We start from the raw sequence: 18,576 nt of genomic DNA on the forward strand, positions 1-18,576 counted from the left end.
CATACAAATGAGCTCGGATCACATGGCTCGGAGGAAATATGAGGAGTGTGGGTGCGCTTTGGCTAAAATATCGGTTAGTTGAGCGCCGAAATGATAAATGAATGGGACGAAAATGTTCAACACCCCTTCAGGAATCAAATCGATTTTTCCACAGAAGAAAAACTACATCAATATTTCATCACTTTGGTTTGAAACTAATAAAGCACAATAATTTCTTGGATTTTTTCCTTCTATACCTTTCCACTTCTGAATTTGTTTAGTTGAGTTTTAACCAAGTTTTCCTCTTTGCTTTTTTTATAAATCATAAAATCTCGGATGCGAAGTAGCATCACAATTAATTAAAATGATGATGATGGACCATTCTGAAAGCCAAAATTCCTTTTAAAAGCTCCGGAGAAATACCAAAATTCCCATTCATGAGGATGATGGCTCATTGTGCGCCCCATATTAGCACGGAGCAATATGCCGTAGCCAAAATGAGCAATAACAGTGAGTGGTGAAGGTAAAAAACAATAAATTCTGATATCTCGCAGTTCTCTATTGTCTATATCACCACCCTTAAAGTACAGTACCTACCCAAAAAATTACTATCTTCCTTTAGCCGCATTGTCCTCACCAAAAAAAAGGTGCCTATCTTTTGGTGTTATGTGCGCAAAAATGTATGTTGTCGAAGGGAGAAAGTGTATAAGAGTGGAGATAGGCAAAAAAAATATTAAGGGATGATGCCGCAATGTAGCAATAGAGCACAATATAATTGAGAATATTGCCTTTTTTATGAATTTTTATGGCAAATGGCATATTTAATATGTATATGACAATTTTGCCGGCGAAATTAGTTTTTCCACCATTATTGTACCCTTGGCAGACAATTGGATGGAATGCCGAGGGGTGGTTTTATTTCCTTGAGCAGCAAGAAAACACCCTGAGAATCATTGAAATTAGTTTCGTAATGGTATTTTTTTTGTGCGTGGGATGTGGAGATGTTGGAATTGGAATTTCATTCCGTATCTTAGAACATTGAGAATTACAGACTTAGCAGCTTGGCTATGCGATTTTTTATAAGTTAAAATAAAAAGAACATCGAAAAACTACTAAATCATAAACTAGATTTAATTAGATCCTAAGTTTCTTAATAACTTAGCTATTGAAGCCTACTGATTCTATAATTTTTAGAGATATTTTCTTTTCTTTTTTCAATTTCTTAATTGAGAATATTAATTTTTGAATTGTAAGTTTAATCAAGTCAAGAGTATAAAATTCCCATAGGCGGTTTTAGAAAACTATTCATTCTTTTATTATTTTTTGAGCACTAACACAATAAACTAACAGAATATTATATATTTTTAAATAATATATTTGTCTATATTTTAAGGTTACGATATTTTAACATAGCCTTACTGTAAAACCCTATTCTTTATTATTTTGTTAATAATATTTTTATAATACCGAAAGTATTTGCTAGCTACATATATAATTATTTTTAACTGGATATTTCATATTTTTCGTTCTACACTTATTTAAAAACATTTTTTAACAATAAACCTACCAAGATCTGGACAAATTGATAATTTTCGAATTTGTAAATTAGTTTAGATGTTTAAATTTAACTATTTAATTTTTTTTTCAATTGTAAGACTAAAATCAATATCTAGACTTTGTAAAAACCTTATTCTTATGGCTCCGGCATACCTTTTAGATCAGGAAAATTTCATAAAGTCGAAATTCGGATCCCATTCTTTCTTACATGTTTTGCGTATGTCTATCTCATTCTCTCGCACTCTTCTTCTTCTTTTCAACATCACTCCAAATTCAATTTAGCTCAATCGGATTTGGTATGCGAAAGAATGAGAGTCATATGCAAAACATGTGAGAAAGAAGGGGATCCGAATTTCGACTTCATGAAATTTTCCTGATCTAAAAGGTGTGCCGGAGCCATTATATTCTAAATTTTTAAATTTCAAGTCTTTAAAATAATGTTGTGAATTTTGACTATGGAATTCTTAAAATTTTTGTTACCTGGTTTTTATCTTATATTTATAATAAAAAAAATTAAGAAATAACGGACATGCTAATACTTCTTTTTAAATAAATTTTATAAAACTCTTCGTCTCATTCGCTAAGCATTAATCATCAAAATTTCGTTGTTTTTTTTGTAATTTAAGTATTTTTTCGATTTTCAGATAAGTTCATAAATTCAATACATTCAAGAAGTTTTCAAAAAGGCATTTTGTTATAATAATAAAAGAATTATGGTACAAGTCGTAAATGCAAGAAACGGTTAACGGAAAAAGTTTACGAATTATAATTGTCTTCAGTAAATTACATAAAGTCTTAAATAAATTCCTATAATTCTTATTTATTCGTGATATTCTTTTCTGATCTTAGTAAATTTAACAAATTTAATTTTAAAATTCTCATTTTAATCTAATAGAATTGGTTTTTCTTAATTACCATTTTTCTTTGCATTTTTGCGTTTTTAAAATATTTTTCGACTTTTCCACTTTTCTTCTTCTTAAGTATGGTGATAAGTTGGGAAAAATAAAAATGTAAATATCAGTTATCTGCCACACAATTGGTTTGGTGAGGTCGAAAGCAATATCGGCAAATCGAGTTGTGTTCCATTGAAAATTTTGACAAATTTAATCTGATTCGATTAGGTTCCCGATCAGCGCCTAATTCTAAATGACCGATCGGTGTCTAAATTCAATTAACTCGATACTGATAGATATCTGTTTGCACACCATTTATTTATGTCACTCTCACACCTCTCGCACACCAAAAAAACACAATATTTTTCCATGGATATCGACAACTCACATTGGCTTCTCTTACTACATTTATGGATTTGATTTAATCACAATTTTGTCACATTTGACAGATACTCTGACCTCTGACAAACTCAACCGCAATGACGAGAAAATTCTATATAATGTGTTTACTCTGGTAATTAAAGACCTCGGTTGTTTTCAATATTACGGGTTTTCGATGATTTTCGAATATTAACATTAATTTTTTTGTTCCAGGTCGATGGTGTAGAAGAGAATGGACCTCACCTGCCGATGCCCGAAGTACGGACGCTTCACGGGGGCGAGGGATTCTCTACCAGTCAGTCTTCCTAGGTAGTCCTGGTAAGTGTCAAAATTTCTCATAATCTCTCCCATACTTACAACACATGCATTTTTTCAAAAACTTCTTTTTTTGGCAATCAATCACACGCAGAAACACTATCAGTTGACACCGTTTAGTCGGGTGCATGTAAAAGACCTGATAAAATTAATTTCTTTTGTCATGTTCAATAAAGCCGCCAATATTTATTACTCGCCCACCTCCTCTAAATTTATTACACTTCTCGAATTGATTGAATACAAATAGACAGTATAAGGCGACTAATTATCATTGGTGCTATGGATATAAATTTCTTCATTATGGGGAAATACGTTGAAAAGTTTGAGCATACCTTGCAAAATCTTTAATAAATCAAATTGGAAAATTTGTTCTGTAAATCCGAAATGAGGCTTTAATGGGATGTAGGTTTTTAAATTACGACTAATTTTGTCGTCTTGGTTGAAGAATTCTTTCCATATCCTTCCTTAGTTAAGGAAACTTTATGAAGTAGGGGAAACTGAGGCACCACCAAACACTAATTTTTATTTCTAAACTACTTGGCCTATCTCGACCATTCCTTCAGTGGACAAGCATCCCTATAGTGCCTATAAATTCCTATAGGACTTTTCCTCTGAAGTCGAATATCCGATTAAAAAATCGCAGTGTTTGGTGATAACCCGTGTTTGGTGGTGCCCCAGATTCCCCTATAGGGGTATCGGTATATGGCTTCAACCTATAGGATATTTTAAGATTTTTAGATCATTTTCAGATAGCTTCTGTAGACATTATTCAAAATTCCCAATTGTTAATTCTATCTGTCGATCTGTTAGATTTACTGAAGTTTAATTTCGGTGAATTTCGTTTGTCATGATTTTTGTTTTTAATGGCTTCGGAACAGCTTTTAGGTCAGGAAAATTTCATGAAGTAAAAATTCGAATCATTTTCTTTCTCACACGTTTTGCAAATGCCTATCTCATTCTTTCACACTCTTCTTCTTTATTTAGACATCACAACAAATTCAATTTAGCTCAATAGAATTTAAAGAGCGAAAGAATGAGATAAACATATGAAAAGTTTACGAGGAAGAAAGGGATGTGAATTTTGATTTCATGAAATTCTCCTGATCTAAAAGATATGCCAGAGCTATAAAGTTTGGTCGTTGAGTTTTTGGTTAAAATTCGAATGAACTTAATTCTCTCTTTATATAAATAATCCTCTAGTGATTAATTCCTATATACTTTTCGAGATACAGCTGTCAAATCTCAATTTTTTGATTAGGGTTGTCATGTGAATTTCGATGTATGTATACAGAGCATCACACAAAATTTGGATCGATTCAATTTCACTAAAATCGAAAGGGTGTGTACAAACACCATAATCATTTAGAAATTATTAATGATTATCGCAAAAGTTCATGAGAGCTTTTTAAGTTTTTCTTACAACTCTCTTAACTCTGTATCAATATCCCAAACTTTTTCACCACACCATCATTTGGCGAAAGATGCCAAATATAAATCTCAATTAATATCGATATTAAAGACTAAACTTCATGTTTGAGAAATTAAAGTTTCCCACCGAGACAATTAGGGAAAGTTTTACTAATTCCCAAGCTTTCTGGTATAGAAGATGGCTGAGGGGGTTTGGCATATGATTCATTTGGTTTCTTTTATTTTTATTTTTCTTGTTTCTTGTGCTACTCTTTGCCCCGAAATACATTGAAAGCTCTTGTTGCAGTAGATGAGCTTTTTCATCCATCTCAAATGATACACATGGCAAAAGTCCACGTGGGAAAGTGAGACAGTGAGTCTGAGCTTTTCAGTACAAAAGTGCTCTACATTCTGGACGCGGAGGCGCCTGTGTGCGTTGTGTCAGGATGGATATATACAGGGGATATGAGACGTTGGATGGGGTTCCAGCTGGTTTCACCATAAAAGCGGTGAAATAACGACGAAAACAAACCATAAGCTCTTGAGTGAGACGACTGTATGTGCGCAGGAATTGTTTGTTGTGTCGGGCAGGGTGGTTTTGTGGAGCTTTTGCGCGCAAGAAATTTTTGAGGGATGGGGTCTCTATGGCAACATTGAATTCACCACTACGATTGTGCAAGTTCAACTCCCCACACATTATATACGCAAACACCCTCAAGCCCAGACACGGTGTCCTCGGGAATTGTCTGTGTGGTAGAATGCGACTTGGGGCATTTTGGCTGGTGTACGTCGTTATGGCAACCCAGTACCACCTTCCCAGTCCCGCAAGTCCGCCAAACTGGTTCCACATCATCATCTTCCACCATCGCGCAGTACCACAGTATTGGAGCATCTTGCTGTGTATGCGAATGCCAGACTTTCTCGCAAAATAAGCCAATGAATATCTCCTCGTCATCGTCATCTTCTCGTCTTCCCAGGCATTTCATTTTGCCCAAAACACCCATCTCTCCACATCCCCATGGACCTGCACTTGTGTGGAGAATTCTTCTTGTTGTTCTTTTTTGGTGTGTGTTGCCATGTAATTTTTGCATCATTCGTTGCAACTCCATTTCTCGCATCAAATCAACCGTACACCATATTTGCTCTTAGATGGTGGGTCCAGCATATTCCCCACATAGTACTCCAGAGATGAAAAATTCATGAGAAGAAAATTGAGATATGCTCCAACGAACGCGACCACTTTCATTGCATCTCCAATCATGCCAATAATGTCTCACTTCGTGAACCTTTATATGAGGTTTTCCACCCAGGCTAACAAGGGTTAGGGTGGGTTAGGGTGTGAAGTTTAACTTCGAAGTTTAACTTCTTGAATTTCATAAAAGGCTAGATTCTTGGTGAAACTTTGACTTAAACAGGCCGTCAGGCCTAAAGGTTTATCTATGTTCGCAAATGTCTTCTAGTTCTAAATAATAAGCAATTGTGGTAATTTTCTAAAATCTAAAAGATCATTTATGGTGTTCAGGTTTAGAGTTTCAGGATTTAGCTCCCAAAAATCTACAATTTCGAAATAATGAACAATTTCAAGGATTTTTTTTAAAACTTTGTAGATCACTTGCCCTTGATAATCTATCTTAAGTGATTTCTCCTTCAAAAAAAAAAATCGTTGAATACAAAATTAGAACAGTCAAGTCCTTAGGTAAACTTTAAGTCTGAAGACAGTATAAAATTAATCATTTAACAATTTCAAAATATTGCCTGTGAGAATAAAGTGAAACTATTCTTTATAATACGAGCGTCAACAAGATTTTTGAGAAAATTTTGGATTAGAAGAGGTAATGGTTACAAAAAAAAATCCATAAAACAATTATCATTTCTCTTAGAATTTCCTGTTCTTAGGGAACTCGGGAAACTTTTAGTCTCAAGAGGCAGCTTAACTTGTGTAAGGAATCTATCCACATGTTTAACATGATATTTTAATTCGATATTATGAAATAAGGGCAAATGATCCTTCACTTAGTCTTTTGTTCTGTTTAGAAATTACAGATATTTAGAATGAGTGTTTAACACTCTGTGTAAAATCCATGTATAGGGCTGCATCAAATATTTCAATCCATGAGATAACAATCTTAGAAGTAATTTAGTAGTTCTATAGGGGGAGGTGGGGCTACTTTGAGCTGTGGGGCTATATTATTATACGATTTTTTTCACATATTTCTAATGAAAACTGGACTTTAACATGATGTAATTTAGATAGACAAAATAATTGTGGATCTAAAAAAAATAATTGTAAGGACCAGCTTCATTTAGAAATAGGCGAAATAGGCGTAAAACTCGTATAACAATCTAGCCCCACCGCTCAAAGTAGCCCCACCTCCAAATATGTTATATTGGTATACTCAAAAAAGCCTTATTAGATCTGTTTTTTAAATTAATCTTGACGACTGGAAAGTTTCATTTTAAAGGTTTTCGAAAATCAAGCTCCAACGACTGAATTTTTAAATGAAAATTTTAGAGAATATAATTTAAGTCTTGTATTTATATGCTTAAGACTTTGAATTAAATACATTTTATAATATATCAGAAAAATATTCAAGGGAGACCAGGGTTGAATTAATCAGGAGTAGCATTAGGCAGTCGAGAGTTCTAGCTTTACTTTAGAAAGAATATTGAGTAAATTACAATTTATTCAGAGTAAATAACTTCCTCCCTATTTATTAAAATATTTATCAGTCTGATATAAAGATATTTTTCGCAAATTATAAGCAAAAAAAAATTTCATTTGCTGGCTAATTCTGCCCCGATTTCCCCTGGTCTTTACATGTTAGATATTTTCGTCAAAATTTGTCATTTTGAAGTAAATCGTTTTCTATTCATTGGTGTTCTTCTGAAAATTACTTCAAAATGCTTATTATTAATATTATTATATTTATTTCAATACAATTTTGAAATTTTGAGTTGTCAGAATTTTTTGGTTTTGATTTGTTAAGCTATAAAACATTAGAATCTCATTTTATGTTGCAATCTCATCTCAAAGTTTTCACTACTTGAATTACTCATTACTTGAATTACTTACTACTTGAATTATTCACTACTTGTGTTTTAACATAGTTGATGTAAAGCTTTTGATTAAATTTGACATTTTAAAATCAAGGAGTTTTTACTGCAAAATATGAGTCAACGTTTTTAAAACTTAAAGAATTATCTTCTAAATTGAAGACTTAATCCGAAAGCTTTTTCCTTAAACATCTTGAAACTTTCGGCTTTTGGTATAAAAAATTGCGCAGAATGATTCTGAAATAGATTTCAAAATATTCGTGTGAATTTTCAGTGAGAGTTTCATGACCTTTCTCGCTTCTATCTGGAAGACATTATACGATCATGAACTCTCCAATTTTGCCTCATCACGATGTGACAAACAATAATAAAGCTCGCAACCGTCGCCAAATGGCTGGATGATGGAGTGTCTTTTTTTTGTCGATATCACCTCGCGGTACATCTCGATCTCTGACCGCGTTAGCGATCAATGTGCGCGGGATGATGGTGCAGAAAAAGAAGTGGAAGATCTCACGGATATCGGGACATATGATCTGCGTTCTTATGTGCAACGGTTGCCTCTGGAGTGTGTGCATCATTCTGGTGCTATTTGAAGCGATCAAGGACTCCGATATAGTCTCTCAATTGAGATCAAGAACGATCGAGACATGCAAATGAGCTCTCTGCAGCATCAGATGCTTGATCCACTTTACTAAGGCAATTTTCCTGTCAATTATTCTGCATTTTCTACTTCGACGAATTCGCAAACGAGGTTTCTCTCCTTGGGGTTCTGGTTATTGCTTCTTTTTTGGTCTGGGGCTCCCCTTCGATGCACTCGTCAGCAAAACACACAAGATTGAACATTTTATTGGCATAGTGCTCGCTGTGTGAAATTTTTAGTGATATTCTCTCTCGTTGCGCCTTTTTTTTTGCAATGGCAAATCCATATAAAAGAGAAAATATGGCCATTTGTTCTATAGACCACAAATCCATTGGTTGTGGTGTAATTTGTTCTCAACGAATAAATATTTCATCATTAAGCTATTTTCCATGTCTAATAATTCAGCTAAATTAGTTTAATTTTTCTCCAATTTATAATCACATACAACCAACTGAAATGGCCTTTTGGTAAATTATTTCAATGTGATTTTGATTAAATTAACACTAACACCCATTTATGTTCTATAAATATTGCCTGGCCAACATAGGCATGGACTTTTTCTTTAAAGAAAAAATAAGAACTCCAACGTGCCTCTTTCACATCTGAATTATCTGATTTTTCTGATGATGTTTAGTATGAGAAAGAGAGAGCTCAAGTATAGTGGATGAATGTTCTTTGAATTCCATAGCAATCATCATCATACCGTTGAGTGGGTAACCTTTAATCATAAATTATTATGCTATACCGATATGATGATGATCTCGATTCACTTCTATGCAATTAACATTTGTACCCTTTCGGAATTCAACAGTGCTGACAGCCTATAATTAAATTGAATTTCTTCAAGTCCAAATTTAGTTCAACACTCTTCCGAGGCATCAAGTCTGATGCGGTGGTATATTTGCTGGACCAAGAATCCCAAGAAACATTTGCTATTTTGTTATATTGTATTGTTTGTTGTATTTATAAATATGATCATTTTGAAACACGATTTTCCTAAAATCTTCTAAATGACTCAGAAAATTCATTAGAGTACCACTTGCAAGGAAAGTGTAACACCAAATAGGGCTCGGGATTCTTCGAACATATTTTCTATAAAGAAGAAGCGTGATAAAAAGAAGTGAAGCCGGTGAAAAATAAGTCGTTCTTCCAAGAAATCTAGGGCTATCTAAATATCTACGACGGATTTCTGGTTTGCTAATAATTTTTCATACTATTCCCGTAAGTTTCTATAGGTGTTTACTTAATTTCACTTCGATTTCTACTTGCTTTTAGTGGATTTCCAAGATTTTAAAAGTTTTCCATATCTTTTTATTGGTTTTTTGAGATCCTTGATTAGATTGGTTAGCCTCTTTCATCCTCATAAATTGGTATTACTCTGACATAGAACAATATAGAATAGAACTGTTCAATTGAATTTTTCAATTCTTCTCAATTTCTCAATTTAATTTTTGGTCGTATAATGAGATCTTTTTTAAAGGATGAAATGAAGAACTTTACCATAAAGTAGGGAAAGGCATTCGGTCTTCACATATACTCTGGCTTTTATTTACACTATAATTTAGTCGTTTTAGAATTTTGTAAGAATGTTAAAGAATAATCATAAAAATATGGTCTAAATTACTAAATCTTTAAAAATACACCATAAATATTTTTCATTACCATATCAAGTCAATAGGTTCTTAAAAAATAACTATATTTTGCATTTTAGAGCTTCCGATGTTCGTCAGAAACAGCCTTTTTTACACAAATTAAAAGAATTCGAACCTTATGCCCTAGACACACTTACGACTTAAACCGAGAGACGACTTAGTGGAAAATGATGAAAATACACTTTAACTATTATTTCTAATATAATTACGCTAAGCCGTCTCTCGGCTAATCCTCATATCTGTCAAGGCCCTTACTCAGAGCTTTCTTATTTTGCTGCATATCTTCCAAAGCGGACTATGAAATGGTTTATTTCTAGAACAGTACTAGATTTTTTTTAACATCCTCTATTATTTACTCAAAACCTACTGTAGAGCGTACGGCACATTTGACAATCGTTAACACAGTCGACGGCCGAACCTTTCAATCTTAATCCTTTATTTCTATTACACATCCAACCCATCATACCTAGGCGGGTGTTGAAGGTTGCTGGGGCTTTTGTTCGAGTCAATCGTATTCGTACTTCAGTTGCTGAGCATCAATCGCCCTGGAGTCACTCTGAGAAAATTAAAAGATGGGGTGGGGGTGGCGCCTATAGTTCCCCATTTTCCCTTTAGAAGTAATAATATTATTTGGGTAAGCCCCTTTTAAGACTTACACTACCTTTTGTTAAAAAATAAAACAGTTCACAGTCCACTGAGGAATACTCAATCTTAAATTAGAGAGTCAAAAGCTCTGGGGAAAATCTGAGTGAACAAAATCCATCAGATACCCATTCTGAAAATACAGATATTATTTTCATTTAGAAATTATTTCTATTATGTGATATTTTCTATGAACTTTAAGTCTTGAATTACACAAAATTAATGTGTTAGGATTTTGTCTTATCAAAGCTTTAAGCAACTTACATATTCAGAATTGTGAGTACTAAAAAATATTATAAAAAATCTCAAAAGGTTTTTCGTTATTGTCTTTTCCTTTAATAAGTCTTTATAAAGATCACCTCAAAATCTGTACTTCAAATTCTGTACTTCTACAATGGTTTTTGCTTCTTGGGATGCATTTTTAAAACGGTTCAGACATTCCAGATATTTTGGAAGGTTTTTGGAGGTGGACTTGGTCCATATACATCCCATTTTATTTCTTTTCTTTTTAGTGGATCTATCTTCTCTCCATCATAAATGAATATGTCTTACAACATTGTTAATTTTCAATTGCACTTCCATTGCGAACTAACAATCCTCCATGGAATAAATTACCAATCTCTCTGCCGCAATTACGTGTTGTTATATAGCGCTTAAAATCATTGGAAGAAGCATGTGAGGGAAGAGAGTAGGAGAATTGAGCTTCGGGCGCTTTTTACATATGTTCCTGACTGCCAAAACATTCCGATCGTGACTTATGGAGTGTATGTGCCAATCTGCATCCAAACCAATTCTTATATACATGTCTTTGGTATTTGTAAATTGCCATTTTATACACCAATGCCACACTCTCTGTCACGCTGCTTGCATTTATTTTGAGATTTTCATTCAATCATCATTCAATAGAAACCCATCATATACCATTATCTATAAGGGAGTGTTTAGTACCCAAAAAATTATCTATTTTGCCTTGAGATGAGGGAAGAATTTATCCTCCCTCGAGTATCCTTTCGATTAATTCATAAATCAAACAGAGGGGATTTAACCATGGAAAGTGGGTTATATCTTGGTCCTTTGCGGTGTCTCTTTTTATTCTACAACTCGCAGAATCTTCAAGTTCTCAGACTATATCCTAGAAATTAATGTGTGTACGTCGAGAGGGACACTGTTGAGCAGAACGTCGGCCTTAGCATCACCCCCTCCGGAGAGATACCATACCGAACCCACCCCTCAAATGCGAGATGTCAGTTTCAGTCACTTCTGGCTTTGACATGTGCGAAATGAATACTCCATGCACATCGGTCCCTTTTCCATGCCCAAAAAACACCCAGACCGTAGAGAAAATTCAACATAGCATATAGCGTCTATTGGTCTCAATTTCATCGATTTTGCCAAAAAAAAAAATCAGAGAGAAAAAGCACTTCAATAGCATATTGTTTGATGAACTTTATGGGGAAAATTGAAAAAGCCCTGCTTAAAGTTATTCAAACTGAAGTTTGATTAAATAGGGCTTGACTTTATAGGGCTCCAGTAAACTTTAATATAGAACTATGTAGTAAAGGACCGTAAAGGATTACTAAGAATATAAAATGAATTCATGCATATTTTTTTATCATTGATTTAATTGGAGTTTTTAAACCGTTCACTTTTTTAAGTAGGACATAGGGAAAACTGGGGCACCACCAAACACGGGGTAGCACCAAACACTGCGATTTTTTAATCAGATATTCGACATCTAAGGATAAGACCTATAGGAATTTATAGGCACTATAGGGATGCCTGTCTATTGAAGAAATGGTTGAGATAGTCCATGTACTTAAGAAATAAAAATTAGTGTTTGGTGCTACCCCGTGTTTTGTGGTGGCCCAGTTTCCCCTACTAGTTTAGTAAAAACTAAATGTCGGCTTATTTATTACAGTGCAGGAATGGCACAATTTTTCTTCTAAACATTAAACAAGTCTTTAAAATTGTTTTACATTCTTATAATTAGTACAATTAACCCTCTAAGGACGATAGGGACACCGGTGTCCCAAAAAATCCCTGCGGCTTTCTAATTCTTCAAAAGTTTTGTTTTACTTTAAGAAGTCATAAAGTGATTTTTATTTTCACCCCATAATTTTTTACCTTCTCGTCCTTAAAGGCTTAAAGACTAATCAGTCACTGAATGGAACCATACCAAAAACAAACTTGCCATAATACGGGCTTCAGACCTAAGGCTTAGCCATATGGCTTAACTTCTCTAATATCTTATCAGTCAAGATTTTTTGGAAAATTTTAACTTAGGATTGGTTTATTAAGGGCAAATGACCTATTACATTTTGAAAAATCAATAAAATCGGTTACTGTTTAAGGTTTTGAGACCCTCGGGAACTGGGCTAAACCTCTAGTATGAAGACGGTCTAAGTGTGAAATATTATTCGACTTGGCCGAAAATAAAAATGAAAAATAATTGGTTTTTATTGGACGTTATGACGGCGGTGGCCACTATTACTTATGAAATTCTCATCTATCCTATTGTATCTCTAAAATATACCTACTTTCATAAACACTAGCTCAAAAGTAGTCATATATTAATAAATTGTAAAAAAAGTTGGAGATATAGAAAATTTTAGAAATTTCCATTTGTGTTGGAAAGTCGGACAACGCGAAATGTCAAATAAATCAATTTAAAACTTCGGATTTTAATTATTATGGCGTATTAACCTAGTAATAATTTATAATTAAGCAATTTTAGAATACTTTGAAGATTATTGTCATATTACTTGTTTTTTTATTTAATTAAGTTTTAAACGAATTGTCGAATTTAAAATTTCTTTGTGCGATATTTTACGTTTACCGTCTTTATAATGTTTACGCTTCTAATAAGCTTCATAATTTTGATCAGTAGTTCAGTAAATTCAATTTGAAAAAACATTATTAATTAGATAATAAGGAAAGGGTGTAGATGATAATCGTTAATGTTGACAAATTATGAAATTATGTTTAGAAATGGGGAAATTAGAACATTATGAACCACTTTTATCTCCGACAAAGCTTAAATGGCTTTCAAATCAGTTTATAGTTTTTTTTCTTATCTAAATTGAATATTTTATAGACCAATTTAAATATAAGTTTTTTTTACTAATTAAAATGTTAATCTACTGACCTGACCAAAAATTTTTATACCAAACTTTTTTCTCTATTTTTTCTATAAGTGATTTTACCCATTTTGGTTTGAGAGCGAAAATCCCAAATAGCAAACATGATGAATGATCTCTTTTGAGACAGCTAATTTTCCTCCAATTTCTTCCATGGACCGTTAATTGATTTTCAATGAACTTGATCAGCATAATTACTTTCTTTCTTCACTTATAACACCGCTAGAGTGGATAAATGACCATTTTGCCAAAATAATTGATTTTTAATCGTTACAAACAAGAAACAATTTGTTAGACACTCAAAAAAAAAAACTCGTGAATCTTTCGTGGCTGAATTAACAAAGTCGTCAATTTTTTACAGACAATTCACGACGAGATAACTTGGCCTTTACATATGGTAAGATTGACTCTTTTGCAAATGTCACTTTTTAGTGAGTTCATTTTTTTTTAAATTTTTTTTTTTGTACTTTATAAATCTCTTACCTTTAATCTGAAATTAATTTGTTATTTTGTCATGAGTGTCTTCTATGAGTTGTGGTTTTTTTTCAATGTTACTGGAGTCTGCTTTTTATTTATTTATTTCTTTATATTTGCTGGTAATTTACTTCTCAAGCTCACAGTTTAATCTCCCGTTCGAGCAGACTCAAATTTATCCACTTTGTTGACAAGTTCATTGATTTAACCCGTTTTGAGAGCCTTCCTCTACTCAAAATGCATCAGACGTCCGTATCGCTTCGGTATAATAGTTGCTCTCTGCAATGTTGAATTTTATTTAATATCATTTACTTTTATTTGGTTTTTAATACTTATATCATTCGTTGTGCTCTTGTGTTGTCTCTGGGTTGAAGTTGATATTTACCTCCAGATGGTGTATAGTTGTTGATCGTGTGATTTATGTAGATTTTGTGCTCCCATAATCTCGCCAACTTCTTGTACCATCCGGAGTTTTGTTGATATGGCGATGACTGGGGCAGAATTGTGCACCAAGCATGTATACCTCCTCTCTTGATATCTTGATTTGATTGTAAATGCTCTGGTAGTGTTGCCATTGCTATTGGCAAGAGATTGAAGATGAAGACAGGAAAAATATATATATAACTTAGTATATCAATCAGAGATCAAACTATAAGCAATGTCCTACTTTTTCGAAAAATCTCACATATATATATAGCTCCTTCTCATATAGTCCCAATAGTATATAAGAGAGATGGTTGATGAAGAAAAAAGCTGTGAGATGATGGCGGAGGAAAAGGAAAATGTGAGGAATTCCATGTGATTTATACATGAGAGAATGAGCTATAAATACAAAATGATTAATCCAAAAGATTTTTTCCCCGTCAACATCGTCTCACACCCCCCATTTTCACCATCATACTCCACAGGCCACATAATCATTTTGTATGTATAAATTAACGTTGAAATTCTTATAAGCCGCTTATCTGCCTTGTTCGATCACGACACAGAGAATATTTGATATTTTCTCTCGATTACTGAGAATTGACGCGAGAGAATGGTATATATATGGTGGATAAATTTAACGACAAAAATGACCACAATATCGCTGTCACAACATTTTCTGTCGCACAAAAATCAGTTTCTCCAGACTCGTTTTCTGCTGGATTTGCCCTAATCTTTGTCCAAGAAGAAAAAAAAAAAGAAATAAAATTGCTTTGATGTCATTTCTATCCCTCAATCGATCATTGATTTCTCTCCATAATCAGGGACATAAATTGTAAATTTGTCAAATTTTCTGATCCTAAGATGCGACTAATTTTATTTAAAATCCTCCATACTTAAAAAGTTGACACCACTTTTTGACCTAGATTGTTGACCCTTGGCTTCTCAATAGCACGAGAGAAAAATTTAAATCCCCAACGGACACACCACAAGAATGTTTGATATTTTATGGATTGAATCGCTTGAATATTAAAAGTTGTGAACTTATGAGTCACTGGTAGTAATTTCTTGTCCAAATAGTCAATTAGCGTATCTTACTGTCTCAGTTTCATGATTATTGTCTCATAACTTTTTATAATAAACATTTTATGTGGTCTAATTTATATGCAAAAATTACAAAGTGGGCTTCTTAAGTATTTCATTAATTTTTCACACGTTTCAAATTGACACTTTTGGCAGAAAGGTGAATTTTTCATGACAATACATTAATTAAAATAATGAGATATATGCAAATTTATCGGTAAACACTATAAATAAATCATTCTACGGTTTTAAACATGCAATCGTTATTATATTCTGACATAAATACACCTTTTTGTTTACATATTGATCGTTAATTTTAGAAAACGGTTAGTCAAGACACATACCAGAAAATCATAAATAAAAACTACGCGACAATTATGTCTAGCAAGTCGGCTTTAATGTACACTTTAAAAAAATTAAAAAAAAGTTTTTTTTGCACTATTTACTAGCGATTTATTCGTTCTTTTTCCTTTGTTCAAGTATTCCAAGATTCGCAAATAAAGGCAACACATTGGCAGCAATTTTCGTCAAAAATTGCGTTTTGACAGAATTTTGACGTTTCCGCCTAGAGCACTTCAGGCGATTTCCTTCAAAAAACCAATTTTTGACGAAAATTTGTTACAATGTGTAGACGTCTTAATAGTCAAACTAGAACATTATAATAAACTTTTACTATAAGTGTCTTGTCTAACCTTTCTAATTTCCTCGGTGATTGTTTTTCAAACTATCTTAATTGTTCAAGAGTAACTCATTTCCATTTTTTCTAGCAAGAGTTTTTGGTCTCTATTTTCGCAATACAATTCTTGTCTTTCTCGGGTTTTGCGATGCAATTTTTGGAGTTTTCGGGTTTCGCGATGCAATTCTTGGGTTTCTCGGATTTCGCGAACCATTTCTCGGATAATTGAAAAGGGTTTTTTTTCAATGAGTTACCCCTTGGAATTCTTCAATACTTTTATTTTATTCAATATTTTCTAAAATATTTACTGTCTGTGTAAGATTTTGTTAAATTTAATATGTAATACGATATAAAAGATTATTTTGTTATTGCGTCTTAAATTTGAAAGCTTTAAAAGCTTTCAAAGATTTATCCAATCAGGGAATATGATTTTGCTACAATATTTTACGGATTAAATATTTAATTATTATCTAGTTAATATTTAAAGCATTCTTGATAAAATCTTTAATCGAGAAAGATATTCCAGTCCCATTGCGTTGTATGATTGGACTAGGCTTGTAAGCATTGGAAAACTTTAAAAGCTCCAGCAAATCCAAGAGTTCGAAGCGACTTTTGGAATTTTATGGGATTTAAAACTTAACTATATATAATTTGTAATAATTAAAAAGGAAAGGGTAAAAATGTAGGGTAAAAGGAACACCTATTGACACCCTACTCTGTACTATTTGGAATACGAAATTTGAACACTTATCCTTTTCGAAAAACGTGAAATAATTAAAAAATGCCATATTACTTACATTTTGTTAGATAAATTAGCTAAATTTTAACCTTTTGACAAAAGTGTTAATAGGAGTTCCCTGTCGAAGAGGTGTTCATGCGACCCTAATACATGTTTCGTACTTCATCGCTCTCCTACATTATATTTATTAAGATTGGCAACCACTATCCCATTTAATACGGTTTTCATCAATATAGATGCTAATTTTACTTTCTAATCTAAAATTTCTTACTTCTAAGTGCCACTGGTGAATTTATTGGTTGACAAAATGCCTATTAGCAATTTACATTTATCAAAGACATTGAAATATTTGTTTCCTGTTGAAAATTGAGACATTTGCGCTCCATATTAAATAATTATCGCAAATTTAATCAAGCGTAGAAAATAAAGATCAATGGGCTGAATTTCTTATAGCTAAATTACAAATTCATCGAATACAAATATCTTGAGAATTTTTTCGTCTAATCTTCTTGGCATTTTTAATGGAATTCAATGGGTTTTTCTTGGCTCTTTTAAAGCAACCAGAAAGAAAAAAAAAGAAAAATATTCTCCAGAACAAAAGTCCTCGACATTAATCCAATTTGGAGCATGATTTAGGAAGACAAACACGCGAGAGTAGAAATTCTCCCTGTTACAAAATACTTGGTTGGGGACTTTATCGTGAAACCACATGCGTTTTGATAAAGAACATTTGTTAATTGTTGTTTTTTCCTTGCTGAGCCGGATTGTATTGCTCAATATTTGTGGTTTGAGCATGGAGAGCAAAACTGTTTGAGTACCAAAAACATATAATTGATACGAGTTGTAATGGTGAAAAAAAAGAGGCACAACAAGTGAAATGGGCACCAAAAATGCTTACAACTTCATTGAATATGTGCGTGCTTGGCTTAGGAGGGCAATTAAGCACACCATATATAAAATATGTTCTAAATTTAAACAATTTGAAGTGGATTAATTTGCTTGAATGGTGTGTACATAAATTCAATTGAAAATCTCGCCCCCAAACCCATTTAGGAGTTTAAATGTTGAATATGGAGATTCCTCAAGTGGCGCTGTAAAATTTATTAGCAGTTTTAGATTATTTATATTTGAATGGAGAGAGAATGATTTGAATGGCTGTTTCACTTTTCAGCAGCTCAAGTGCTCGTGGAAATTTACGAGATGGTCCATTTGTAATTAAAGGAAAAAAAAATCAATTGGTCGAGAGGATTTATTGCTTATTTATTTTGACTGCTTTTTTTCCAATTTCAAGTTGTTTTTTTATTTTTATTTCTATTTTCCAAACGGAGGGCGCCGCCTTTCAATGAATTGGGTTTTCCTTGGTCATCTTTTTCTTTGATTTTTCCAGTGGAGTAAAATCCCGTTGGAAATTGTTCCTCAATGGTTTGCAGTAACAGTGCATGTTTTTCCTCTTTGGTGGCATTTTCCACAATCTCAGAGTCGAGTGATTGCAACTGTATAACACTTGATGTCTGACTATTTACA

At 33.0% G+C, this 18,576-nt stretch overlaps 1 protein-coding gene across 1 annotated transcript in view; it reads left to right on the forward strand.

Moving 5' to 3' along the window:
• Positions 1-425: 425 nt before the first annotated feature.
• The window catches only part of LOC129809986 (homeobox protein homothorax-like), a 153,160-nt gene continuing 135,009 nt past the window's right edge, over positions 426-18,576 (forward strand). Inside the window, exons 1-3 of the mRNA XM_055860209.1 lie at positions 426-489; positions 3,024-3,128; positions 14,019-14,054. Coding sequence (XP_055716184.1) covers positions 426-489; positions 3,024-3,128; positions 14,019-14,054 — 205 coding nt within the window. The remainder of the gene's footprint in view (positions 490-3,023; positions 3,129-14,018; positions 14,055-18,576) is intronic.

Source organism: Phlebotomus papatasi, chromosome 1, assembly GCF_024763615.1.
Source record: "Phlebotomus papatasi isolate M1 chromosome 1, Ppap_2.1, whole genome shotgun sequence".
Lineage (NCBI taxonomy): Eukaryota > Metazoa > Arthropoda > Insecta > Diptera > Psychodidae > Phlebotomus > Phlebotomus papatasi.